Genomic DNA, 21,323 nt, shown 5'->3' with positions numbered 1-21,323 from the left:
AAATGAATAGGGGCGAGGGCTGAGTCACCCTGAGGACTGACAGGTGTTTTAAGCAAAAGTGTTTCTATAAAATAGCAGCTTTTAATCATTCCTCAGATTGAGGCCATGGACACGTTGCTGTATTTGAACCAGAGGGTCGACGCTGATAAGATGTGTGTGATTCCTCATGGGAATAATTAGTTAAATGAAGGTCTTTTGGGTCTCAGTCATCTGTGCTCGGGCTGAATGTAGTCAGGCAGTGGCCCCTACGGGCTACCATCTGTAAAACAAATGTGATGCTGCTCTGCAAAAGCCGTCCTGTGTTTTTCCTGTTGGCGTAGAGGGCTGAGAAGTCAGACTCCCCTCTTGCGATGCTCTATAGCATACAAATGGCTCCTCCGTAAGCCGTGCTGCAAAATAAATAAATAAATAAATAAATAACGAGTGACTCAGGGAAACGGGGCTGCAGGTCATGTGTGAAGACACTCCGGCACGCACAGGCACGCGTGTGCACGCAGGCAGACACACGCACGGCACGGGGGAGAGGGTGTGTGTGTGTGGGGGGGGGGGGGGGGGTTTGCGATGACACAAATGTGCACACAGGCGAAGCCGCTGACAAACAGCAGAAAGCACTCCCACACATCCGACAGATCCGACCCACCTCCTCAATTCACCCGCCGCTCCCGCGGGGACCTCTCCGACCACTCACCGCCGGACTTGATTTGAGCTTGGAACTCTTGAAGGAGCCGCTTCTGAAACGCAGCCGGAGCTGTGTGTTGTCTGTGGGTGACAGAGGTGGTGGTGGTGGTGGTGGGGGGGGGGGGGGGTGGGCTCTGCTCTGCTCTACTGTGATCTGCTCTGCTCTACTCTGCTCTGCTCTGCTCTACTCTACTGTGCTCTGCTCTCCTCAGTGCAGGACGCAGGAGACAGTCGCTCTCCAAGGTGCTGAAAGTCGGAGCGCTCCCTCTTCAGTCTCGCCTTCAGACGACAAACGCGACTGATCTGATTTTAAAAATAACAAATAAATAAGGAAAATCAAATAATGACTCGCTTCAATCTGTAGCGGCTGAATTTTTCCACGCTGCTTAACTTCTACCCTCCTGGATTTCCATCCTTCGTGCAGCCTCTGGATGTAAAGCAGCCCGTGTTGTGCAACAAGACTGGCTGCTCGTGAGATTCACCTGCATCGTTGGGAAATACTGAATTGAATTCTCAGGGAATACTGTGCACGATTTCTTTTTTTGGAGCTGTTTGTTTTTCTCGGTCTGTGTTTCTTTCTCTCTCTCTCTCTCTCTCTCTTTCTCTGCATTGCACGCCTGGACGTGAACTGTCATATTGTCTCCAAAAAAAAAAAAAAAAAGGTGAGTCTGACGAGCAGGATCATGAAGCAGACCTACTTTTACGTGGATATCACTTCACTTGCTCTGGAAACGGGGGACCGTGTCTCCAAAAGGCTGCTGCTAAATTGTTTTTGATCCCGTCGTCGCGACTGGAGAGGGTGGAGGGAAGGATTTATTCCATCTCGTGTGTGGAGCCTGGTGAATTTACCCTGTGGATAAAGTGAAGTTTCCCAAAAGGCTAAGCGACTATCTGCGATCTGCCCTAGCCCCCTCGATGTGTTGTGGCTCTCTGGCTTCCACTGAGTAGACATCAAGCCATTTCGATGCGGTGAGTTTGTCCTATCCTCTTCATTCTCGGCATGTCAATGAATCCGTCAGGACACGCAGCACTTTGAAACCAAACCGAGCCAAGACGAAATGATCCGTCTCCAGCTGTGTGATGTCTACTTGCCTGGGTTTGTGCTCGGCTGTTTTCCTCTCCGAGTGGCTCAATCGTTGCGCACTTAACCACTCCGGGCATTTGCATGTTGCATGTGTGATTTAGTAAGAACGTGCTCCTGTAAATCCAGCGTTTCAGGTCGTGATTTTGCATGATTATTGGCTTCAAGGGAACGTGACACACACCACAGCTACCTGTTGTCTCTGCTCGCTCTGCTAGAGTTTGACATTGCAGCCGCAAAAATTGCAAACCCCCCCCCCCCCCCCCCAAAAAAAAAAAATTGTGTCACCAAATCTGTCGGTGTGTTTGATTCAACAGAGATAAATGGTGCGATGAGCTCAGTCCAACCACTTCACATAATGAAGGCTTTAACCTTTTCCTCCTGTTGGTGGACGTTTAGCTGTTGCTGTGATTTTCAACACCCCCTGCAGAACAACCACACACACACACACACACACACACACATATATATGTATATAACCTAACATCCACATTGTTTGGCTTCAGCAATAATGGGACCAGCCTGTTAAGTCAGCTAAATGAGAGAATCCTAAATTCTCTTGAGATAAAACAGTAAGAAAGGATTGGAGGAGACAGATGGATGCACCAGTGATTGAACACAGGCCGTATTGGGGAGGTGATGTTGACAGGTTTATGATAATGTGCCAAACAACACAACACTACAATTATCATCCAACATGTCGCCTCTCATTTTTTATTTATTTTTTTTTCCCACTGCAGCCCGTTCCCTTAAGTGGTGAGTACGATGAAGTGGAGGACGGATCCGGAGAGGACACCAGGAGCTTAGGGATGACATCCACACAATCTTGTTGAATGTGGATTTGGATATCGCGGCGAAGGATGGGCCCTCTCCTCTCGCTCGCCCTCATCTTCTTCTTGGCCCTGAGCACCGCGGCTCCGGCCTCGGTGGGCAACCCCGAGGATTACGCAGCAGACGAGTCGGAGCGAACCGCCGGGGAGAACATCGTCTTCGACGACTACCGGGGGAAAGGATGCGTGGATGACAGTGGCTTCGTCTACAAACTCGGGGAGCGCTTCTACCCGGGACACTCGAACTGCCCGTGCGTGTGCACGGAGGACGGGCCTGTGTGCGACCAACCCGAGTGCCCGAAACTTCATCCCAAGTGCACCAAAGTGGAACACAATGGATGCTGCCCCGAGTGCAAGGAGGTTAAAAATTTTTGCGAGTACCGGGGCAAAACCTATAAAATCCTGGAAGAATTCAAGGTAGGAGCCACTTTTTTGAGATGAGATCTCGAACAGACCTGTGCTTTATTTGAACATGATTCAGGTTATTTTATAAAAAAATCAGCTGGTTGAGATGCGCACGGCAAAGCTCCAGCATTTCCTACAATGTGCCATCAACTTTTCAGCACCTTACTCAAGGCACTTATGATACAGTGTTCAGTCTAATTGCTGGTACATTTAGTCACTGTCTATATGTGATGAAACACATTTGCACTTGGCCCAACTGTTGCTCATGGGTTGGTTTTTACCTCCAAAGGTAGATTCGGTGAATTACAACCAATGAGTCATCATATGGACACTCCTAATTGGGCAAACACAATAACAAATCTAATGTGATGATGGTCTCATTTTAGTTGCAGCCATTATGTTGCACAGAAACCAAGACCAGAAACATTTAAGTAACCCAAAACACCTGCACACAGCTTCAGGTGATGGAACCTGCTCATAGTAATTACCTTTGTGGTATTTATTGTTTAAAAAACAAGCCAAATACAATAGCACAGTAGCAGTGATCTGGGTTGGGATGCTGTTAAGGTTTGGCTCAGGGAGGCCAGTGTGCTGTCCTTGGTTTACTGTAAAAGTTTCATGAAGATGTGTTTATTGGCTAGGGATAAAAAAGATGGCTGATTTACACTGTGACCATCAACTGAACATTCACCCAGTGTTACCAAACTGACACATGCTATGACATGATATTAACGCTCTGATTTGTGGACACTGAGTAAACGCTGGCAGATCTGGGTTCCCCATGCCTCTTGCGAAGGGAGCACTGCTCCTACCCGTCAGACCAGCGTCTCCACGGTTGTTATAGAGCACGACAGTACTGCCTGATTAGAAATGACACTATGAGCATGACAACTACAGTCTGTGTTTAAACTGTTGCTGCCCATGAGGAAACCTCCTCATTCAAATTCCTCACAAGTGGATTGGGGCTGTAAGTGATTGAAATATAACACGACACAATGCAGCCAAAACAACAGCATGGTTCTACTGCTCACCATGGCATTTGTCCGTGTCTGTGTAGATATCCAGTTTCACTAAGCAGCTAAGATGAGTGCATCTATAGTTGTGTTAGCCAAATGCTGCAAACCTATGATGGGAAAGTGAATTATGTTTTGAATCCACAAGTTTAGATTGTTTTTCACAGACACTGAACTTGCATCTTGCTTTACATTTAACAAGCACATGCAACACATAAGGTCAGATGTAGCAAACCTTCATCCATTGTGCTCATTATTTGCAAGGAGAAATAAGCCAGCCAACCGTTTATGTGATTGCACGGCCAATTTCCCCTGCAGTTTCCAATTTGAAAACTCTGTTGCACATACAAAACAAAGACTTCCTCGCAATCTTGCTGTCTTCTTCTTTGTATAGGCGGCTTGTCACAAACAACCACAAATTGTTTTCAGATTATAGAGAAAATACATGTTAAGTAGCATCTTTGCTACGTTGTTGCTGCAGTGATGGAAGCCGAAATTGATAGCAATTTCTTTTTAACTAGTACCGTCAGCAACAGCTATATAGAAACTGGAGATTTAACATGTTGCATTTGTTCAGGAAACCTCTTTCCCATACAAACCAATATTCAAATATTCAAGCATTGCATTAAAACACAGCACCAAACTAGTTTGTGCTATAAAAAGTATTAGACTAACTGACCCACTGTTGTTAAGCTGCTCTGTCTGCTGTTTGGTTTTGCACAGGTAGTACACAGCTGGTAAACAGAGGATCTTTGCTAAATAGTGTTGGTTGGTGCAGTTTGAGATGATGCTGATGGAATCTTGGACAGCAAACTTAAACAATAAAGTTGCCTACTGTAAATTCAAAAACAACTCGCTGAAAGATGCTAAAATGAGCAGCGAAGCTGAGGATAGCATCAGTAGTAATCCTCTCAGTATGTCATTGCAAGACACACATATTGTAGTTATTTAACCCATTATGCAAAGTAAATATTGATCAGTATCATAATTATGGCTAAGAGGATCATGAACTTCGGTCGTGTGATTGTGGACAGTAAGTGCTGATAATGCTCATTTACGAACTAGTGCAGAGTAGCTCATTTGAACATATTTTGCAGTAAAAGCCATGGACTGAACCTTAAATTGGAAACCTCATTATAGTTTTGACTTTAGATTCGTATTGTCATCGGTCCTGTCAGTTTGTATTGGCAGGTTGTCGTGTATAAGGCTGCGTAAGAATGGCAAGAATCTGGCAATACGATACATATCCTCATTAGGGGTTACGATTCAGTATACTGTGATGTATTGCAGTACTGATTTTTTAGAACTGTCATAGTATTGCATAAGGAAACATTAGCGTTTTTACATTGGAGTGTAAGAGTCAAGTTGTTGACCATAGATACCAACACTAATATGTGATGTTAAGGGGTCTAACACAAAATGAACCACTGTCTGCCCCAAATCTTTACATGCAAACAAGTGATTAAACATTTTATTTTTTTAAATTGATACAGTATCACAAAACAATGATGTACTCAAGTGTAGTGACTTTTTTTTTTTTTTTTTACACCTCTTGTCATGTAATTTATTTACAAGGCAAAGAAACATCTGCTGGGAGATGTTTGAACATGTCGCAGCTGTGAATATTAGCATGTCATGTCACTTAAGCAAATTGGAGTAGGCAGGGGGCAACACAGTGCGTTGACTGCGATGTAGACAAGTATCACTACAAAACATTCTGCTACAGTTCATCTGTGGAAGTAGATTATTTGAAATAAAATGGCAAACACGACAAAGACAATGTTAGTGTAAAACATTTGAACTAATGCTCATTTTCACTTGCATATTTCTGCCTCTGTTACATTTAGCTACATGAAGGAAGCCATGCTCTAACTTTCTGCTTTCTCAAGGTTAGAGATTCATAGAAAATAATTGTTTAGTTAAAGCCCTGCATTTTGCATATGCACATCAGTATTACCACAAAGGTAATAAGGGGCGCTTGGGATCAGCCCATATAAAACCTATGTACGTAATCTGTACTGATTGGTGTACTTGCATGTCAGACAGCATCAAGCTCAGTCCTGCATTGAGATACAAGACCACAGATTTTGTAAGGGCCAGCGTGTGTGCAAAATCCTCACAGTTTGATGTGAGATCAAGTTCATCAATAGCGTAACTCAATGTCATGCTAAACTTGAAAAGAGGCCGTGCATGGGGGAGGACATTTCTTCATAAGTAGGAACGAAACACCCATTCCTTCCTTTTTGATGATCTGGGAAAAGACTATGTGACAGAAATAAGAGGGAGGAAGTGTTTTGTACAATATGATCAGCCTTTGCCACCAAGTAACTTTCAGTGAGGCCACGACCGCCTCAGAGCCCCGCAGTGTTCACGGAAATTAAAGGCCATCAGCATCTGGGCAGATGACCCCCGTTTAGAGATGCCGACAGGTAACCTTTGGTGTGGGCCTCACTGGCATTTCCTCTGCAGTAATCATGCTACAATGGGAAAATGTTTGCATTTTTTTTTTTTTTTTGCAGTGGCAGATGATGGAACAAGAACAAGAAAGATGCAGTTTATTTGAAGCTTCTGGCAAGCTGGAGTGTTGGAGTTTGAATGGTGAATTGATGCAGGTGTCCATAGTTATGTGGAGCACTAGGCTAATTTTTACACATTCATTACCCCAAAGTGCAACAGTTCCCATCATGCAACAGGCAAATCATTAAGTCCTGTGTAACCAGAGTTTACAGCCTGTCATTTGTTGGAACCAGTGCCTGTATAACTTGTGCAACAGCAGCCAGAAAGAGTCAAAAGGGCATTTCCCAGTAGCAACCTGTCAACTTGGGTATTTACTATTAGCAACATAGTATTTAATACTGGCATGGGTTTTGCAGTGTATTTTTTCACTAATTTGTTTTGTTGCCGTGTAAGAGAGTCCTGCCACTCAACCTCAGTAGGTGTTTCACCTACAGGGTTCCCCGTCAGATGAGGAAGGGACCAGTCCCCCCAGCACGGCTGCCGGCGTGCCTCTGGCCTCAGCTCAGCTGCAATCAAGAACCAGGACATATAGGGTGAGTTCAGATCCCAGATCGTCAGGCCAGGGCTGGGATGTGAACTCAAATGTGAACAATCCCGTCCGTGCTTCCTGCGATCCGCTTAAGCAAAGGGATGCAGAGTTGACACAGGGGGCAAGGCTCCAACGACATTCAGTGCTAAATGTGCACACAATAAATGCCAACCGTCACTGAATCAACTCGAATAATTCACTATTTGAAAGCAAATCATGCGTATTGATCAATTTGCAATTAATATGGCTGCTAAAACATCATGAGGCTATTTCATTTTCCTCAAATAGATGCAACTGATAGAAGTTTTTTGTGTGATTTATCTGTGTTTTTGCAACAGTTTGAGAACAGTGGTAAAAGTATTCGCACGGACACATAATGTTTCATATGAGAAACATGCTGTGTGTGCAGACATTAATAACAACGACTTAAAAACATTACACACAGACACACACACAGAGCTGCCTACACATCACACATAACAGTAATTAGTGACTCAACATTTCAGTACTGACACCTATGAGACAAAACAGCCATAAAAGCTATAAAAATGATTGCTCAAATTGATTTTCCTATCCAATTTGCCAGAAGCAACAAGGGTCCTAGTTAGAATAAATTAGCAAGTGCTAACAATTAGGCCACTAAGAAAATTGTAAGTTCAAGTTATTTTCTGCTTTAAATTTGCACCTAAAGTACCCCAGTATAAATATCAACAGTGTTTTTAGCCTCCTGCTCCTCTCATCCTCTGTCTCTGTACTCCCTGACCACCAGTAAAATATTACTTTGACTCAGACGACAGCAACATGCAGTTTTCCTGTCAACCCATTTCGTCACTTCTATTATCCGCATGGGTGAGTTTCCAGTGACCCTGTTGTCCAGCCTCAAAGTATTTTACATTACCATTTGCCCCTGAGGGTCATTTGACTGTTCTTTGCTTCCGTGCCCCATCTCCACTCGGTCTCAAAGTCAGACTGAAAAGCATGATAACCAATTCCCTTTAATACTTCTCCTATGAGATAGAAACAACAGAAAAAAGTTTTCTTTGCCGAAACATGTGTTCGCACGTCTAAAATTGGATGCCGGTGCACCATTCTGTTTTGTTAGTCTGTGCTAGAGCATGTGTGATCTTTGTCATTGTAGACCTTGTACTTAAAGATGCACATTAAGTACAAGAAGCTGCTGAATAAGTTCCAGGAAATACCTAATGTGCTGTAGGTAGACAGAGAAGTTATTTCTGTAAAGACATTTTTAAGGTCTATAAAGCATCTGCGGTGACAGGCTCCTATTTAAACAGCTTCACAGGTCAGTTTGTGAGATTAACCTAGAAAGAGACTTGACTTCAGCTTTGAAATGATTTATTCTTTAATGACATATTTTGACACCACTGTCTCTCACAGCCACAGTCCATGTGCCTGTACCATCGCTGCCACATGAATCCATTGGTACCTGTGAAATCAAGAAACGTGTCCAGATAAGAAAGCTCTCAGCGCCGCTTCCCACTTTTACAAAATGAATGGGAGCCAGAAACAACAAAAACTAACTCTCACTTTTGTTGTTTCTGGCGTACAGTAGGGTCTGCATCGCTTCGAACCAAATGAATAATACATGTTAAGTCTTGCGTTTGTGTTCCTGCAATTTATCAGCAGCCACTTCTGGAGACTGAGCGTTTGAAAAGAAAAATAAAGGAAAGATTTAGCAGATTTATCCGTGTATTGCCACTGTGGCACCTTAAGGACCACTACATAGTGTCTATCTGTGTCCTTATTTATCCTCTAAAGATAGTAATATGCCTTATGGGGGGAAAGGGAAACTGTATCTGTGCCAGATGGAGACTCTGGTGAGACTGTGTGTAATTGTTCCCATTGTTGTGTTTTATAGTAATTTCCTTGCTGTATGTTTGGCAGCTGATCAAATATTAATCAAAACTGGCGTAAGCTGGATCCTTACCATCCACTCAACTAATTCTCCTGCTCCTGCAGTAAATTTGTGTTTGTGCTGTGCTTTTACCCATAATTAGATACTTCTAACTGGTATTTAATCAACCATCTACTGCTAAGTGAAGGACCTGGAGAAGAAAAAGGAGCACTGTGTTAGCCTGTTGCTCTCGCTACCAGAAGAAGCAATAGTAACGCTGCACTCAATAAATGTTGGATGCACGATGCGGATTGATTCTGTTCTCAGCTCCTTCTCCAGCCTCGTGAGAGGTTTTTTTATGCCACTGAGCTTCCGCAGCGTTGAAGCCAGTTTTGTTTCTGGTTGCTAGGACTCTGCTACACCCTGGTTTAAGTCTCTCAAAGACAAGAGCAACAATACAGCTCACCTTCTGCACTCATGAAACATTCATGAAACGTGAGGCAGTTTGCAGACGTTCTGACAGGGGTTGCACTCCTTGTGTATTTAAAATCTGAACTCATAACTTTTTCAGTGTGGAGTATGTGCACAGTTAATGCAGTTAACGTGTAAGTGCTTTTCAACTACCAGCACAAAAAAAAAAAAAAAAGATCCAGGATAAATGCTGCATAAGAAACATTTTCACTATTCTTCTTCTTCCTTTTTAAAATGATTACTGAAGTATATTTAATACACTGAGAAATCTGCGTGTTGAAATACAGAAGTAGAACGTCACCTGTTTTTACATAAAATGAAAATTTTTTTTAATATCACTTGAAATATATACACTTTATACAGAATGGAGCCTGTGATAGAGAAATTCAGCAAACCTACTCTAATAGATGTGTTTGCCTCTACTTGTGTAAAAGTCTGTGCTCTTTAGCCAGCACACTGCCAAAACTTTTCATCCTTTTTTTTGTTTTTTGTTTTTGTATTTTTACATACCTTTGGAATTTCATGATTTTCTGCATTAATTTGTCAGATAACATGATCTGATCTTCATCTCAGTCAAGACTATTATACAATTTAATGTGCCTAAAACAATAACACATAAACAATTCAGATCTTTCGTGTCTTTATTGACGTCCAAGATTTAATTCACATACTTTTACCACTAGCACTATGAGGTTTTTATGGTTGTTCTCAATAAAGATGAGAATTTCTTATTTTGTGTTGTTATGTTAAGCACATTATATTTGTCAATACTCTTGATTTAGATAAAGATCAGATCACATTTTATGACGAATACATGCAGAAAGCCATGAAATTCCAAAGGGTTCATATACTTTTTCTTGTATTTATATACACTGCCCGTCCAAAATTAAAGTCACACACTACTATTTTGATGGACCGCCTTTAGCTTTGATTCAAGTACACATTCACAGTGGCATCATTTCATCAAGATTCTGTGAGCGTTACAATTATTCCCGTCCAGAGTTGCATTCATTTTTTTGTCAAAATCTTGTATTGATGATGATAATGATGATTGGAGAGTCGGACCACTGCACAAAGTCTTCTCCAGCACATCCCAAAGATTCTCAATGGGGTTAAGGTCTGGACTCTATGGAGGCCAATCCATGTGTGAAAATGATGTGTCATGCTCCCTGAACTACTCTGTTACAATTTGAGCCCAATTAATCCTGACATTGTCATCTTGGAACATGCCCGTATAATCAGGGAAGAAAAAATCCATTGATGGAATAACCTGGTCATTCAGTATATTCAGGTAGTCAGCTGACCTTCTTAGGACACATTCTTAGGACACATAACGTTACTGAACCTTGACCTTACAAACTGCAGCAACCCCAGATCATATCACTGCCCCCACACGCATGGTCTTCTTCCATTGGACACTTCCTAACCCTGTTTAGTAGTTTCATCAATCTCCTTAGATGTTTTCTTTGCGTGACGCATGTCAATAATTTGACAGCAGCGATAGGCTCCAGCACTCCGGTCACCTTTGAGTGGACAAGCGGTTAAGAAAACAGATGGATGGATGAAACTGATTTTTTTCCACAACCATAGGATGTGTCTTCCTGTGTTTAAGAAATGACTAAATATATCTGTGTATATATATATATATATATATATATATATGTGTGTGTGTGTGTGTATACAAGTGTGCTCTGTACTTTCGTCTTCATCTGATTTGATTCCAAGTCATGAACAAGCAGATCTTGATGCAGGCTCGAGTGTGATCTCATTAGCTCGTTGGCTTTGTAGAACGTCTTCACTCTGATCCAGTTATCATTTTATTCAGACGCACAGGCTTTTTGCAATAAGTGCAAGTGTTTTTTCCTTTGCCACCTTTATGAAATAGCCTTCAGGATGCTAATGGGCATATAAACACACAGACTTAGTTTGGACCTCCTTTCAAACACTGTGATAAACACAGTATGCAGCTCATTATTGCCAATTACCGTTGCATGAGCTTCCTGATGAGACTTATTTATTACCACAAAACATAATCTTGACTTAACTGAGTTTCTGCTGCTGGTACTGTCATGTTAAGGCAAGGTAAACCCCATTTTCATAATAAAAGCTACTGTACAGTATATTTACTGTTCTCAAGACCAGCTCTCACCGTGAAATGCAGCAAATACATCCCAAATCCTCCTTGTATTGTATGCGAAAGACAAAGCCCCACTGCTGGCCCTGAATCCCACTTTATCAGCCCCCACAGATTAAGCCTCTCATGCTGACAAAACGTATATTTGTATGTATGAGATAATATTTTGCTATTTATTTGGTACATTTGTGTGCGAGAGCGCCATTTGACAGATGGGTGGATAATTGTAACTCTGTGAAAGAAAAATATTTTGTGGTTTCAGTGGTTTGTCTGTGTTGGAGGAGTGATGTCGGCTACTTGTGTGGGTGACACATGAGAGGAATTTCTGACAGGAGTGTCTAATGAGAGGAGGATGCAGTTATGGAGGTTGGGGTAGAATTGATGTGGGTCTTTCTTAAAGGTGTTATTCAATAAGTGTAGTGAAAGGCTTTCAGATGCACTCTTTTTTGGAAGCTAAACTAAAATATGCAACAGACACAACGAGCGAGCTGAAGGAATCAATCATAATTAACTTGACTGAGAGTTGATGTCTTTTAAAGTGCTGATACAGAGCACAGATTTGTTTTTCTACCAGATTACATACATTTCCAAAATAGAGAGAGATAAAGGTAGCTGCTGTTCCTGCACTTATTTATTTCGTAGCAACATAATATTTGATCTTTAACAAAATACAATGATAGTTTTATAGATGTCAGGTCTGATAACCCTCCTCACATTTGAATCGACTACTGTTCCTTTTTTTTTTTCTATGTAAAGATTGTTTTACAATCATGCATTTCTACTTTCCTCTATGCTGTTTACCCATTCTCCTCTCTAATGTTGCTCATATTCAATTTGCTACTGCAGTGCATCCAGGCAGCCAGAAATTTCGAATAAAGATACAAGCCTGTCCAATTCCAATTTTGTGTCACTGAAAGCATCCTGGCAAAACTGGCTGATCAAAGTCATGTCGAGGCATCGAACATTACCACAGCCTTTTTTCACTTACCTCCACACAAAACTGCCTTATGAATCATGCAATTGTTGTTGAATAATCTTGCTGGAACTAATACAGAGGGAATAGCTGGAGAACAAATAAATCATTAAATCTAGTACAGTACAGTGTTCAGCGTTTGACGTTTTGAGAAATAGAATTAGTTGCTTAGCTTAGCATAAAAAAACTAGAAACAGGGGGAAACAGCTAGATAAGTGCATACAAGCACCAGGACATCTCAGTTCCACAGAAAAAACTAAGTGTAAAAACAGCAATTTGCTCTTTTATGTTGTGTGCTGGACTGTTTTGTTTTTTTGTTTTTTGTTTTTTTGTCTATTTCTTTTTTTTAACTCCATTGAGAGTCGGGCGCATTACATAGCAACTAAACAAACAAGATATATGTTAATAATTGAACGTTAGTGTTGCTGGCAAAGTCAGGCCAGCTGTTTCTCCCTCGTTTCCACCCTTTATGATAAGCTCAGGTATGAGATGCATTTACATTAAAATACCAGCTGTTCCAATTTGACAATGTTTTGGATGTCAGATATTTCAAATTGATGTCTCAATTTATTATGACTCATCTGAACAATTGTGTTGCGGTTGCTGCTTGCCACAATACATTGACCCCTCTACCAAAAAATAAAAACAGTCTCTATTTTATTAAATGGAAACTGCAAGGAAGTTATCAGACATGGAACATTTGTATTCTTTAAGGTTAGCACAGATTACTGAGCTGCAAAAAAGAGCATCTCCAGTGCAGAGAGGCTCTCAAAAGACAGTTTACTGTGATGAACATGAAGAAAATCTAATGTGATGAACAGCTGACCTTTTTGTAATTTGGAAACAGTTTGTATTTTTCCACTCTATGTAATTGCATTACAGTTCATTTTCCGGTCAAGAGACTTTGAAAAGATAGAGTCAAGTAAGAGGCAGCAGCAAAGAGAGCTGCATAGCACTGATTTACATGTTGCAGAGGTGGTAAGATAAGCCTCGCAACTGTTTCCTGAGGCAGGCCGCAGCAGAATGCAGCAAAATGTAAAATATCACAAACACCACAGTATAGACACTCTTATTAGTTATTTCTAGTAACTTTATTCAAATTCAGCTACATGCCTGGTTTGTTAAGCATGAAAGTAGCCTAATAAAACAGGGTTTGTGAATAATTTATGAAGTTTTCTTTGTTTATAAAGACGGCCTGAGATGCATGTAATGGGAACATTTCCTAATTAGAAAATATCAGTGAATAGGCGTAGAGAAACAAGCTGTTTCTTCAGCTGACCCGCATGAGTCACGGAGAGCACACACTCATAAACGTGAAGCCTGCTGAATGTTCTAACCCATCCCCTGTTTCTCTTCGTTCCTTTCTGTCCACAGCCGTCACCCTGTGAATGGTGCCGCTGCGAACCAAATAACGAGGTGCACTGTGTGGTGTCCGACTGCGCCGTCCCCGAGTGCGTGAACCCAGTGTACGAGCCGGAGCAGTGCTGCCCCATCTGTAAAAACGGTAAACTCCTCTGGAATTCAACACACACTCCTCAGAAGTCATTAAATTTTCATTAAACCGATGACGGCAAGTTTATCTGTGGCATCACCATTTGATGGCTGCGTCTTTAGAGGATGAGGATGTAATTGATGTTTTATGAATTAAAATTATTACCTTGGGCCCGTTGGACACTAATGAGCAGTACTAGTTTTAATTATAAATGACACACTAAGCAGAGTAAACATTAGCCCATTGATTAAAGGCATGGTATGAGGGACTAATGGGTCCTCGGAGAGCCTTTTATCTCCCACTGCCCTGATGCCCTTGTCACAAGCAGCCAATCCCTAAATTAGAATTATAGGATTTCAGTGGTTCATTGGCTATTTACAGGGCGAGGTGGGAGATTTCCCTTTGCCAGCACCAGCCCGGAGGGACAGATGGAGCTTTATGAGTGAAATACAGTTACTGCTCATCTGCATTGTGATCCTGGCTGGAATGATCCACACCAAGGGTGCCGGTGGGATAATATTAAGAGTACAAACAAAAGAGAAAGTTGCATTGTCTGGCTTTTAATTCGGTTGTTTTTAATACACACCGCTAAGCTTCAGATAATTAGAGAGCTCAAAGAGCTGGCAAAGAAAGTTTTCCTGAACCCAAATGAGAACCTGATAAACAATAGGATTGTACTCTCATGATTAAACGTCTTGTTATTGCATGCAGTCTTCTCATTATGTAGAGTCCCACACCAAAAACTATTTATGACTATTTCCATTGGAAGGAAACTAAATACATTTCTTAAAAAATCTTTCTTTTTCTGTCAAGCAGCAGTTGACCTATAAATATATAGAGAGGGGTTTAATTAGACGCAGATACTTCCCACATTTGCTTTTCTCTCTCTCTCTCTCTCTCTCTCTCTCTCTCTCTCTCTCTCACTAATTTTCTTCCCCATCCCCTTTGCTTTCTTTATTTGATTTCAACACATGCACATGGAACACACCCACACTAACAAGGCTGCAGAAGCTGCTAGGAGAGCACTAATCCAGGCTGACAGGACATGGTGACACCCTTGGCATTTCAGGGTAGGCCTGCTGTTTCTGGGATCCCCAAGGGCGCCTGGTCAAGATTTGGCAGCCAGATACAGTAAATCTCTATGGGAGTGGATGGCTGAGGGCTGTGGGGGGAGGACAATGAAGGAATGTTGTTAGCTCTCATTTTTAGCTAAAGGACACAGGGCTGTGAATTCATAAGTGGCTCACTTAGACATGCAATCAATGCGAGACAGACATTTTGTTTTGTTTTTTTACATGCTGCTGCATTTGGCTTCAAATAATTGTGTCAAATGAGCACTTTTAAAATATTCTGTTGGTAAATGTGAACATCAGCAAGGTTAGAATTCTCACAGTAACACATGCTGGCATTTTGCAGGTGTAACATTTGCAGTGTTCACCATCTTTGTTTATTGTAGTAGTAGTAGTAGTAGTAGTAATGTTTGCTCATCATCACCCAACACAAAGGAACTCTGCTGCAAACTGGATGAAGAGAACGTCTTTTTAATTGTCCAGATAGCAAAATAATTGTAACGTAGACCACGTGCACTACTGTCTATGAAGATCATCAGCAGTAGGACTCACACACTGATTTTTCACTATTCCAGCCACAGACACTGTGGTTCCAGCACGTGCATTCATTCTGAGGCCGTTTAAGAAAAGCATTTGAGCTTTTTACATTTTGAAATCAATGACAACAATCAAAGGCAGGCCTGATTTGCTGAGAGCTGAAACATTACTTAGGAATGTTTTGCACGTGGCTAATTAGCACAGATTAATTGTTGATTTTTGTGATTTGGAGGTTAAAGTATGCCTGGAAAAAAAATAAGGTTGAACGTGATTGGGGATTATTTATTATAAATGACTGTATTTCAATAAAGCACAAAAAAAAAAAAAGCCTGGTTGGAATGTTGATGTGTCTTTTAACCTTCAGATCACCAAATCAATGCGTGTTGCTGCCAACCTTTTGTCACAGCTGTCAATTATAATGACGTAGCTTTCTAGCTCATCTGGTTCTTGGTGCTTCTCCCCTGAAAACAGAAACACAGAGCAGAAGGCAGCACAATGGCATAGTCAGCCAGTGGGAGCGCTTATCTCTGAGCTCCACATTCACTGAGTCCGACTGATTCAGCTGTAATCGTTATCATGAATTATATACTGTAAATGCATCAGGGGATGTATGTAATTATATAATTATCATGAAGAAAACGATAATAAGATGTGGTCGGAAAGTGGGTAGTGTCTTCTCTTCACAATAGGATTAAACCATTTATAGATCTGCCACGTCTTATCGGTCTGAAGGCTGTCACTGTGATTTTTTGACAGACGTATCATCGAGTAGCAGTGCCATCGAGCTGACTACAGTCGGGTAACATATCCAGATTGACATGTTCTGTGGATAAGTCGTACTTTTTGAATAACAGGTTTTTGGCAGGTGAATTTGTATGAAAGCATTTCTTACCTTCAGGCAAAACTCGTACTTGAGCCAAATAGACTGTAATGAATCCTAATTTGCATTCGCTCCTTAATCTGAAGACACCGAGAGTGTGATGTGCTGAGACAGTCTGACAGAGGACAAACATTTTCTGCCTTCTCGAAATGTTATTGGCTATATATTGATCACGGACAGGTAACCGCGTGTCCTTAGAGTGCTGATAGGTAGCTGAAACTGTGTCCTTCTGGCAACATATCTATCTGGCTATAAACAATTACACTTGGCAGCAGCGCTGGTCACACTCTTCCCTCATCAACCTTTACTGAGTTTGTCCTGTAACCTGTGCCAGCTGTCCAGAGGCAGATCAATGAGAGTTAAGACTTGGCAAGCGCTCTCAATGTCTCCTCTAAGCTCAGATCAAAGGGCTTTTATCAGGTCCGAATAAAGCCTGGGACTCATCTATGCTGAGGCAATGGGGATAGTAGGTAGCCAACAGCTCCCTTTGTCACTGTCACATGGATATTTATGGCCACAGGCATCTAATATTCACTTATTAGCACTGCAGAGAATTGAACCAAATCACTTAGGTATGATGCAAAGCCTGTGAAACGTTGGACATATTGACAACCATATTTACCTGTCTGTGAAAACACGTGGTTAAGGTTAGGTAAGAGTCATACTGATACACGCTGAAACATCTGCATGTTGGTATGCCTTTCAATTTTTAACAACTGCTTTAAGAATAACATAAAACACATTAACAGGCCTGTTACACAACAGACATTTAGATATGTATTAACAGAAAAAAGCATTTACACATTAACAATAGCTCTGTTCTATTCAGGTATTTCATGAAGCCGTGACAATGTGAGCCAGCATGCACTGACACTAAGCTGCTAAGTGAAATTCAGCCATCTTTAATTTGATTACTTACACCTGAGCTTTTTCTACTGTGATATGTCAAAATGTGTTGCAGTGGAAAAGGCCTGCGCTGTGCTCAAGTTGAGTCATTTAGCCGATTTGCATGCAGCCCGCCCGTGTTCCCAATATATCCTGGGCAACTGACCTCTCTGTCGACGTACCGTGCTGTTTCACATTTACACTACTACCTGTAATAAATCAAATTCACTGGGCCACTAAGATATCAATGCATATTAGCCATGAAAGCTACTGTGTCTTCAAGAGTTACGAGACATATGAGTTTTTTATGACTACTCATAGGCGAGTCTTCAATCTGGCAGGTTTTACAGAGTCGAATGTTGAGAGCAATCCAAAGTCACCGTCACACCAATTGAGCTGCTGATTGCTTCATTTAAATGATTAAAACTGGTGAGAAAAGCCTGGCACCTTCCGGCTCTTCTGTCTAAAGAAGCAGAGGACAAGATATACAGCCTCAAATCACCCCGAGCTAGGCAGAAACAAATGAGATGCAATTATTTCAGGTGGTGTTTACCAATAGTGAATGCATTGCATTTTTACAAAGGTAACAGCATTTTTGGCTTCCTCGAGCCCAGATCCTAAAATGCTCCCAGGCAGGCTCTCTCTTTCTATCTGCTGAGATCAAATACATGTGTATGAGATGTTCCAGTGGTACACAATCAAACATTATTTTAGAATAAAAGCAATCTTATCAACAAAAGGGAATCCATAGAAGTAAATCCTACACTGTTTTAAGGATAAACCAGACATCAGAATTAATCCAAGTTCTTTATTGTTTTGAAAGTCAGTATGGAGCGTGTGTGTGTGTGTGTGTGTATCACAGGGAGAGAGAAACTGTGTAAGGAATTGCTAAGGAGTTCTCTGGCCTTTTCATACAGACTGAAGTGATTAACACCATCCTCCCTGCTGCCTCTCAAAGCAGCTTTCTCTCTCTCTCTCTCTCTCTCTCTCTCTCTCTCTCTCTCTCTCTCTCTCTCTCTCTCTCTCTGTGTACTTCAGCCTCTCTGTACTGCCAAGCCAGCGCCTGGCAGGCTTCTCTGCTCACGGCGCATTAGGATGCAAAGCGCTCCATGTCGAGGGAGAAGGGGAGACTAACTAAAGCGCTTTAGTGTTGCAAAAACAAGCCCATCGGTGCATGCCCGTGAAAAGATCTGTACGTCTGCTCTGACTCCCCTAACTCCCCGCAGCTCTCTGCATCACTCTACCACCCCTCAGAAAAGAGAGGCTCTCAGGAGAGTCACATCCATTTCTTGTTGTTCTCATTCCTTGTTTCCTGTCTTTCTCTCCCTTCCCATGCGGCAGGTCCAAATTGCTTTGCTGGAACAACGATCATCCCAGCCGGAATTGAAGTAAAGGTGGACGACTGCACCATCTGCCGCTGCCACAATGGAGACTGGTGGAAGCCGGCGCAGTGCTTGCGGCGGGAGTGCCTCAATGGCCAGTCGTTGTCATAGAGAGACTCCACCGGGGATGGTGGAAAAGCTCAGGCAAGGCCCTGCCTACTGCACCATTTTGTATGATTGACAGGGCAGGAGCACAATTCCTAAGCAACCTGAGACAGCATAGTATGAAGGAGATGCTCTCACAAGCTTCACACAAATACAAATTGAGCCAGTGAGGAGAAGACAGAACTGGTCTCGCGGCTGTTTCCACCCTCCAGTTTTAATCGTCTATCTATTTTCTGAAGTTGACTGGCTTGACTTGCTGCTCTCACATGAAAAGTTTCTAAGCTCCTTGAACTCTTTCCTAACCATTGGCACTGTTGAATTGATCATGTTGATTTCTGTCTGTACAGTGGCATAAAAAAAATACGTAAACTCTTTGGAATTCCTTATTTTCTGTATAAATCTGACATCAAATGTGATCTGATCTTCATCTAAGTTTACGTTTTTCTGAACCTGCCCACATTAAACATTCACAGTGATGGTGGAGTAAATAAAGTGAGCCCTTGGATCTAATAACTGGTCAAACTTTCTTTGGCAGCAATAAACTCAAACTATCACTCTCTGTAGCTGCATTTTAAGAAATTCAAGAGGAATTTTGGACTATTCTTCAATACAGAAGTATTTAATTTCATCCGTATTATAAGGATGCCTGGTGAGAGGTCGTCTCACAGAATCTCTGTTGGGAAACAGTGTATTTTCTTTGTTTCATTCTGTAGTAGATGTCCTCTACTTCTGCATTTAGGGTCCCGCTGCTTCACCCAACTTCAGCTGAGGTTCAGCTGGCCGACAGCGTTGTTCAAGTGATCGGCCAAAGGGGTTAACATGCTTTTTTTATTCCCCAACACACACTGTGAATGATCAAATTATGTATTAAACATAAACACAAACAATACACTGATTTGTGTCTCGTAAACTGCATTTGATCATGATTGTAACTTAGATTCAGATCAGACTATATTTAATGGTCAAATTTAAACATAAATGCAGATCGTTTCAACACGTTTCCATTTTTTTTTTTCTTCTTTTTTTGGATCCCGTTAGCTGCTCTTCCTGGGGTCCGCTTACTTTTTCGTGCCACTGTATGTCATCTGCTTGTTGTACATGTCTGTCACAATCCTGCAGGTGTTGTAAAGTTCCAACAGCAGGAAAACAAAGTAAGCACACTAACCTGCGCTTTGGTTTGTCATACGAGGATTGCCACCGGTGAACGCACCGTGTTCGAGTTTCACAGTTTCACTCTAAGAGCTTGTTTACAAAATGCACATCACACATAAATGTTTGTGTCTTAAAGACGTCTTATTGCTATGGCAGGAACTCACCATTAACACTTAGATGATGCTACTCTCCGTTTTATAATCCACTATAAAACCCTCAAATGCTGATTTAATTAACTATCACACCACTGATTTGAGTTATGTCTCGATATAGTAACAGCACAGGCAGGTAGAAGTGTAAAATTAACTGAAAGAGAGGAAAAGCGGCAGCCGGAAACTATGAGAAGTAGTTTTTACATCCAGAATAAGAGGTGTAGAAATAAAATTCTGCAGTACTGCATAAAAACAACAACTTTGGAGAGCCCCTTCCAGCCTAATTGTCATTATTGTTTTCTCTCAGAGGTCCGTATCCTCCGAAATATTCCCACTAACTAACTGCTTGAACTTGTTATCAAAGCAATTAGCAAGCCAAGAGCAGCCTGCTTTAATTTTCCTTAATCAAGAAGTATTTTATGATAAATCATCCAGCTGGGTGCTTGGCGCTGCTGCAGCCTGCATGCTGGGCACATTAAACAAGAACCAGCAGACAAAGGAGGAAGAATCCGCATATGTGTGAATGCTTTTAGGCAGCGATCACATGTACGCTGTCTGTGTGAGCCTACACAAGGACACCATTTGTCCACAGTCTCACAGTCGCAGTAGGTTGATCTGCACACAGTGAAGCACCTAAACCTGTAAGGGTTGTTAAAAGACGTTATCCCACCGCTCCCACTAGATTTCCAGTTCCACCCCTTCCACAGTGTTTGAATAGCTTATCCAGTGTGGTGTGGCTACAGCCAGAGCCATAATACAGAGACAGGCTAATGTATTGCCTTGATATTTTCCCAGACCAGAGTGGTCTTCCAGAAGCCCAATCTGAGAGAAAAAGTACCAAATAAGGGCCCAAAACATGATGTTTGTGAAATGATAAATACTAGTCATTAATTCAAAGGTGAATTCCAGTAAGCCAATGCCATTTATCACTAGAATTTTTTCCATTTCCACAAAATCACTTCCTGTTAACCTTTTATACCCTATTCCTGGGTGATGATGGATGGGCTGCTTAATAGCAGCTTCCAGCACTCTGTAATGAGACAGAAATGAACATAGGATAAAGACCAATGACTAAAGAGGTATGTTACCTTAAAAGGCACTAAAACAAATTTTTGGAAGAGTCCCATCGTCTGCTGCATAGTATCAAGCTGCAGCAAATGGTAGCGGAGGAACTGAAAGAAATCT

General features: G+C 41.7%; 1 protein-coding gene across 1 annotated transcript; it reads left to right on the top strand.

Annotated features, from left to right (window-relative positions):
- Window positions 1-1,434: 1,434 nt before the first annotated feature.
- Window positions 1,435-21,039, top strand: vwc2l (von Willebrand factor C domain containing 2 like). Its single transcript, XM_026376908.1, has 4 exons — window positions 1,435-1,647; window positions 2,500-3,006; window positions 13,858-13,987; window positions 18,689-21,039. The coding sequence occupies exons 2-4, from the start codon at window positions 2,593-2,595 to the stop codon at window positions 18,838-18,840; spliced, it is 696 nt and encodes a 231-aa protein (XP_026232693.1). The 5' UTR covers window positions 1,435-1,647; window positions 2,500-2,592; the 3' UTR covers window positions 18,841-21,039.
- Window positions 21,040-21,323: the final 284 nt, after the last annotated feature.

The sequence above is a fragment of the Anabas testudineus genome, chromosome 21 (genome assembly GCF_900324465.2).
Source record: "Anabas testudineus chromosome 21, fAnaTes1.2, whole genome shotgun sequence".
Classification (NCBI taxonomy): Eukaryota; Metazoa; Chordata; class Actinopteri; order Anabantiformes; family Anabantidae; genus Anabas; species Anabas testudineus.
The sequence above is the reverse complement of the archived record's forward strand: the minus strand, read 5'-3'. Positions and strand labels throughout refer to the sequence as shown.

Bases quoted from the DNA above. Each gene is read 5' to 3' on its own strand.
- vwc2l (XM_026376908.1), top strand. From the start codon at position 2,593: ATGTGGATTTGGATATCGCGGCGAAGGATGGGCCCTCTCCTCTCGCTC. The intron at 3,007-13,857 runs GTAGGAGCCACT...TTCTGTCCACAG, and splicing joins AAATCCTGGAAGAATTCAAG to CCGTCACCCTGTGAATGGTG. The intron at 13,988-18,688 runs GTAAACTCCTCT...CCCATGCGGCAG, and splicing joins CTGCCCCATCTGTAAAAACG to GTCCAAATTGCTTTGCTGGA.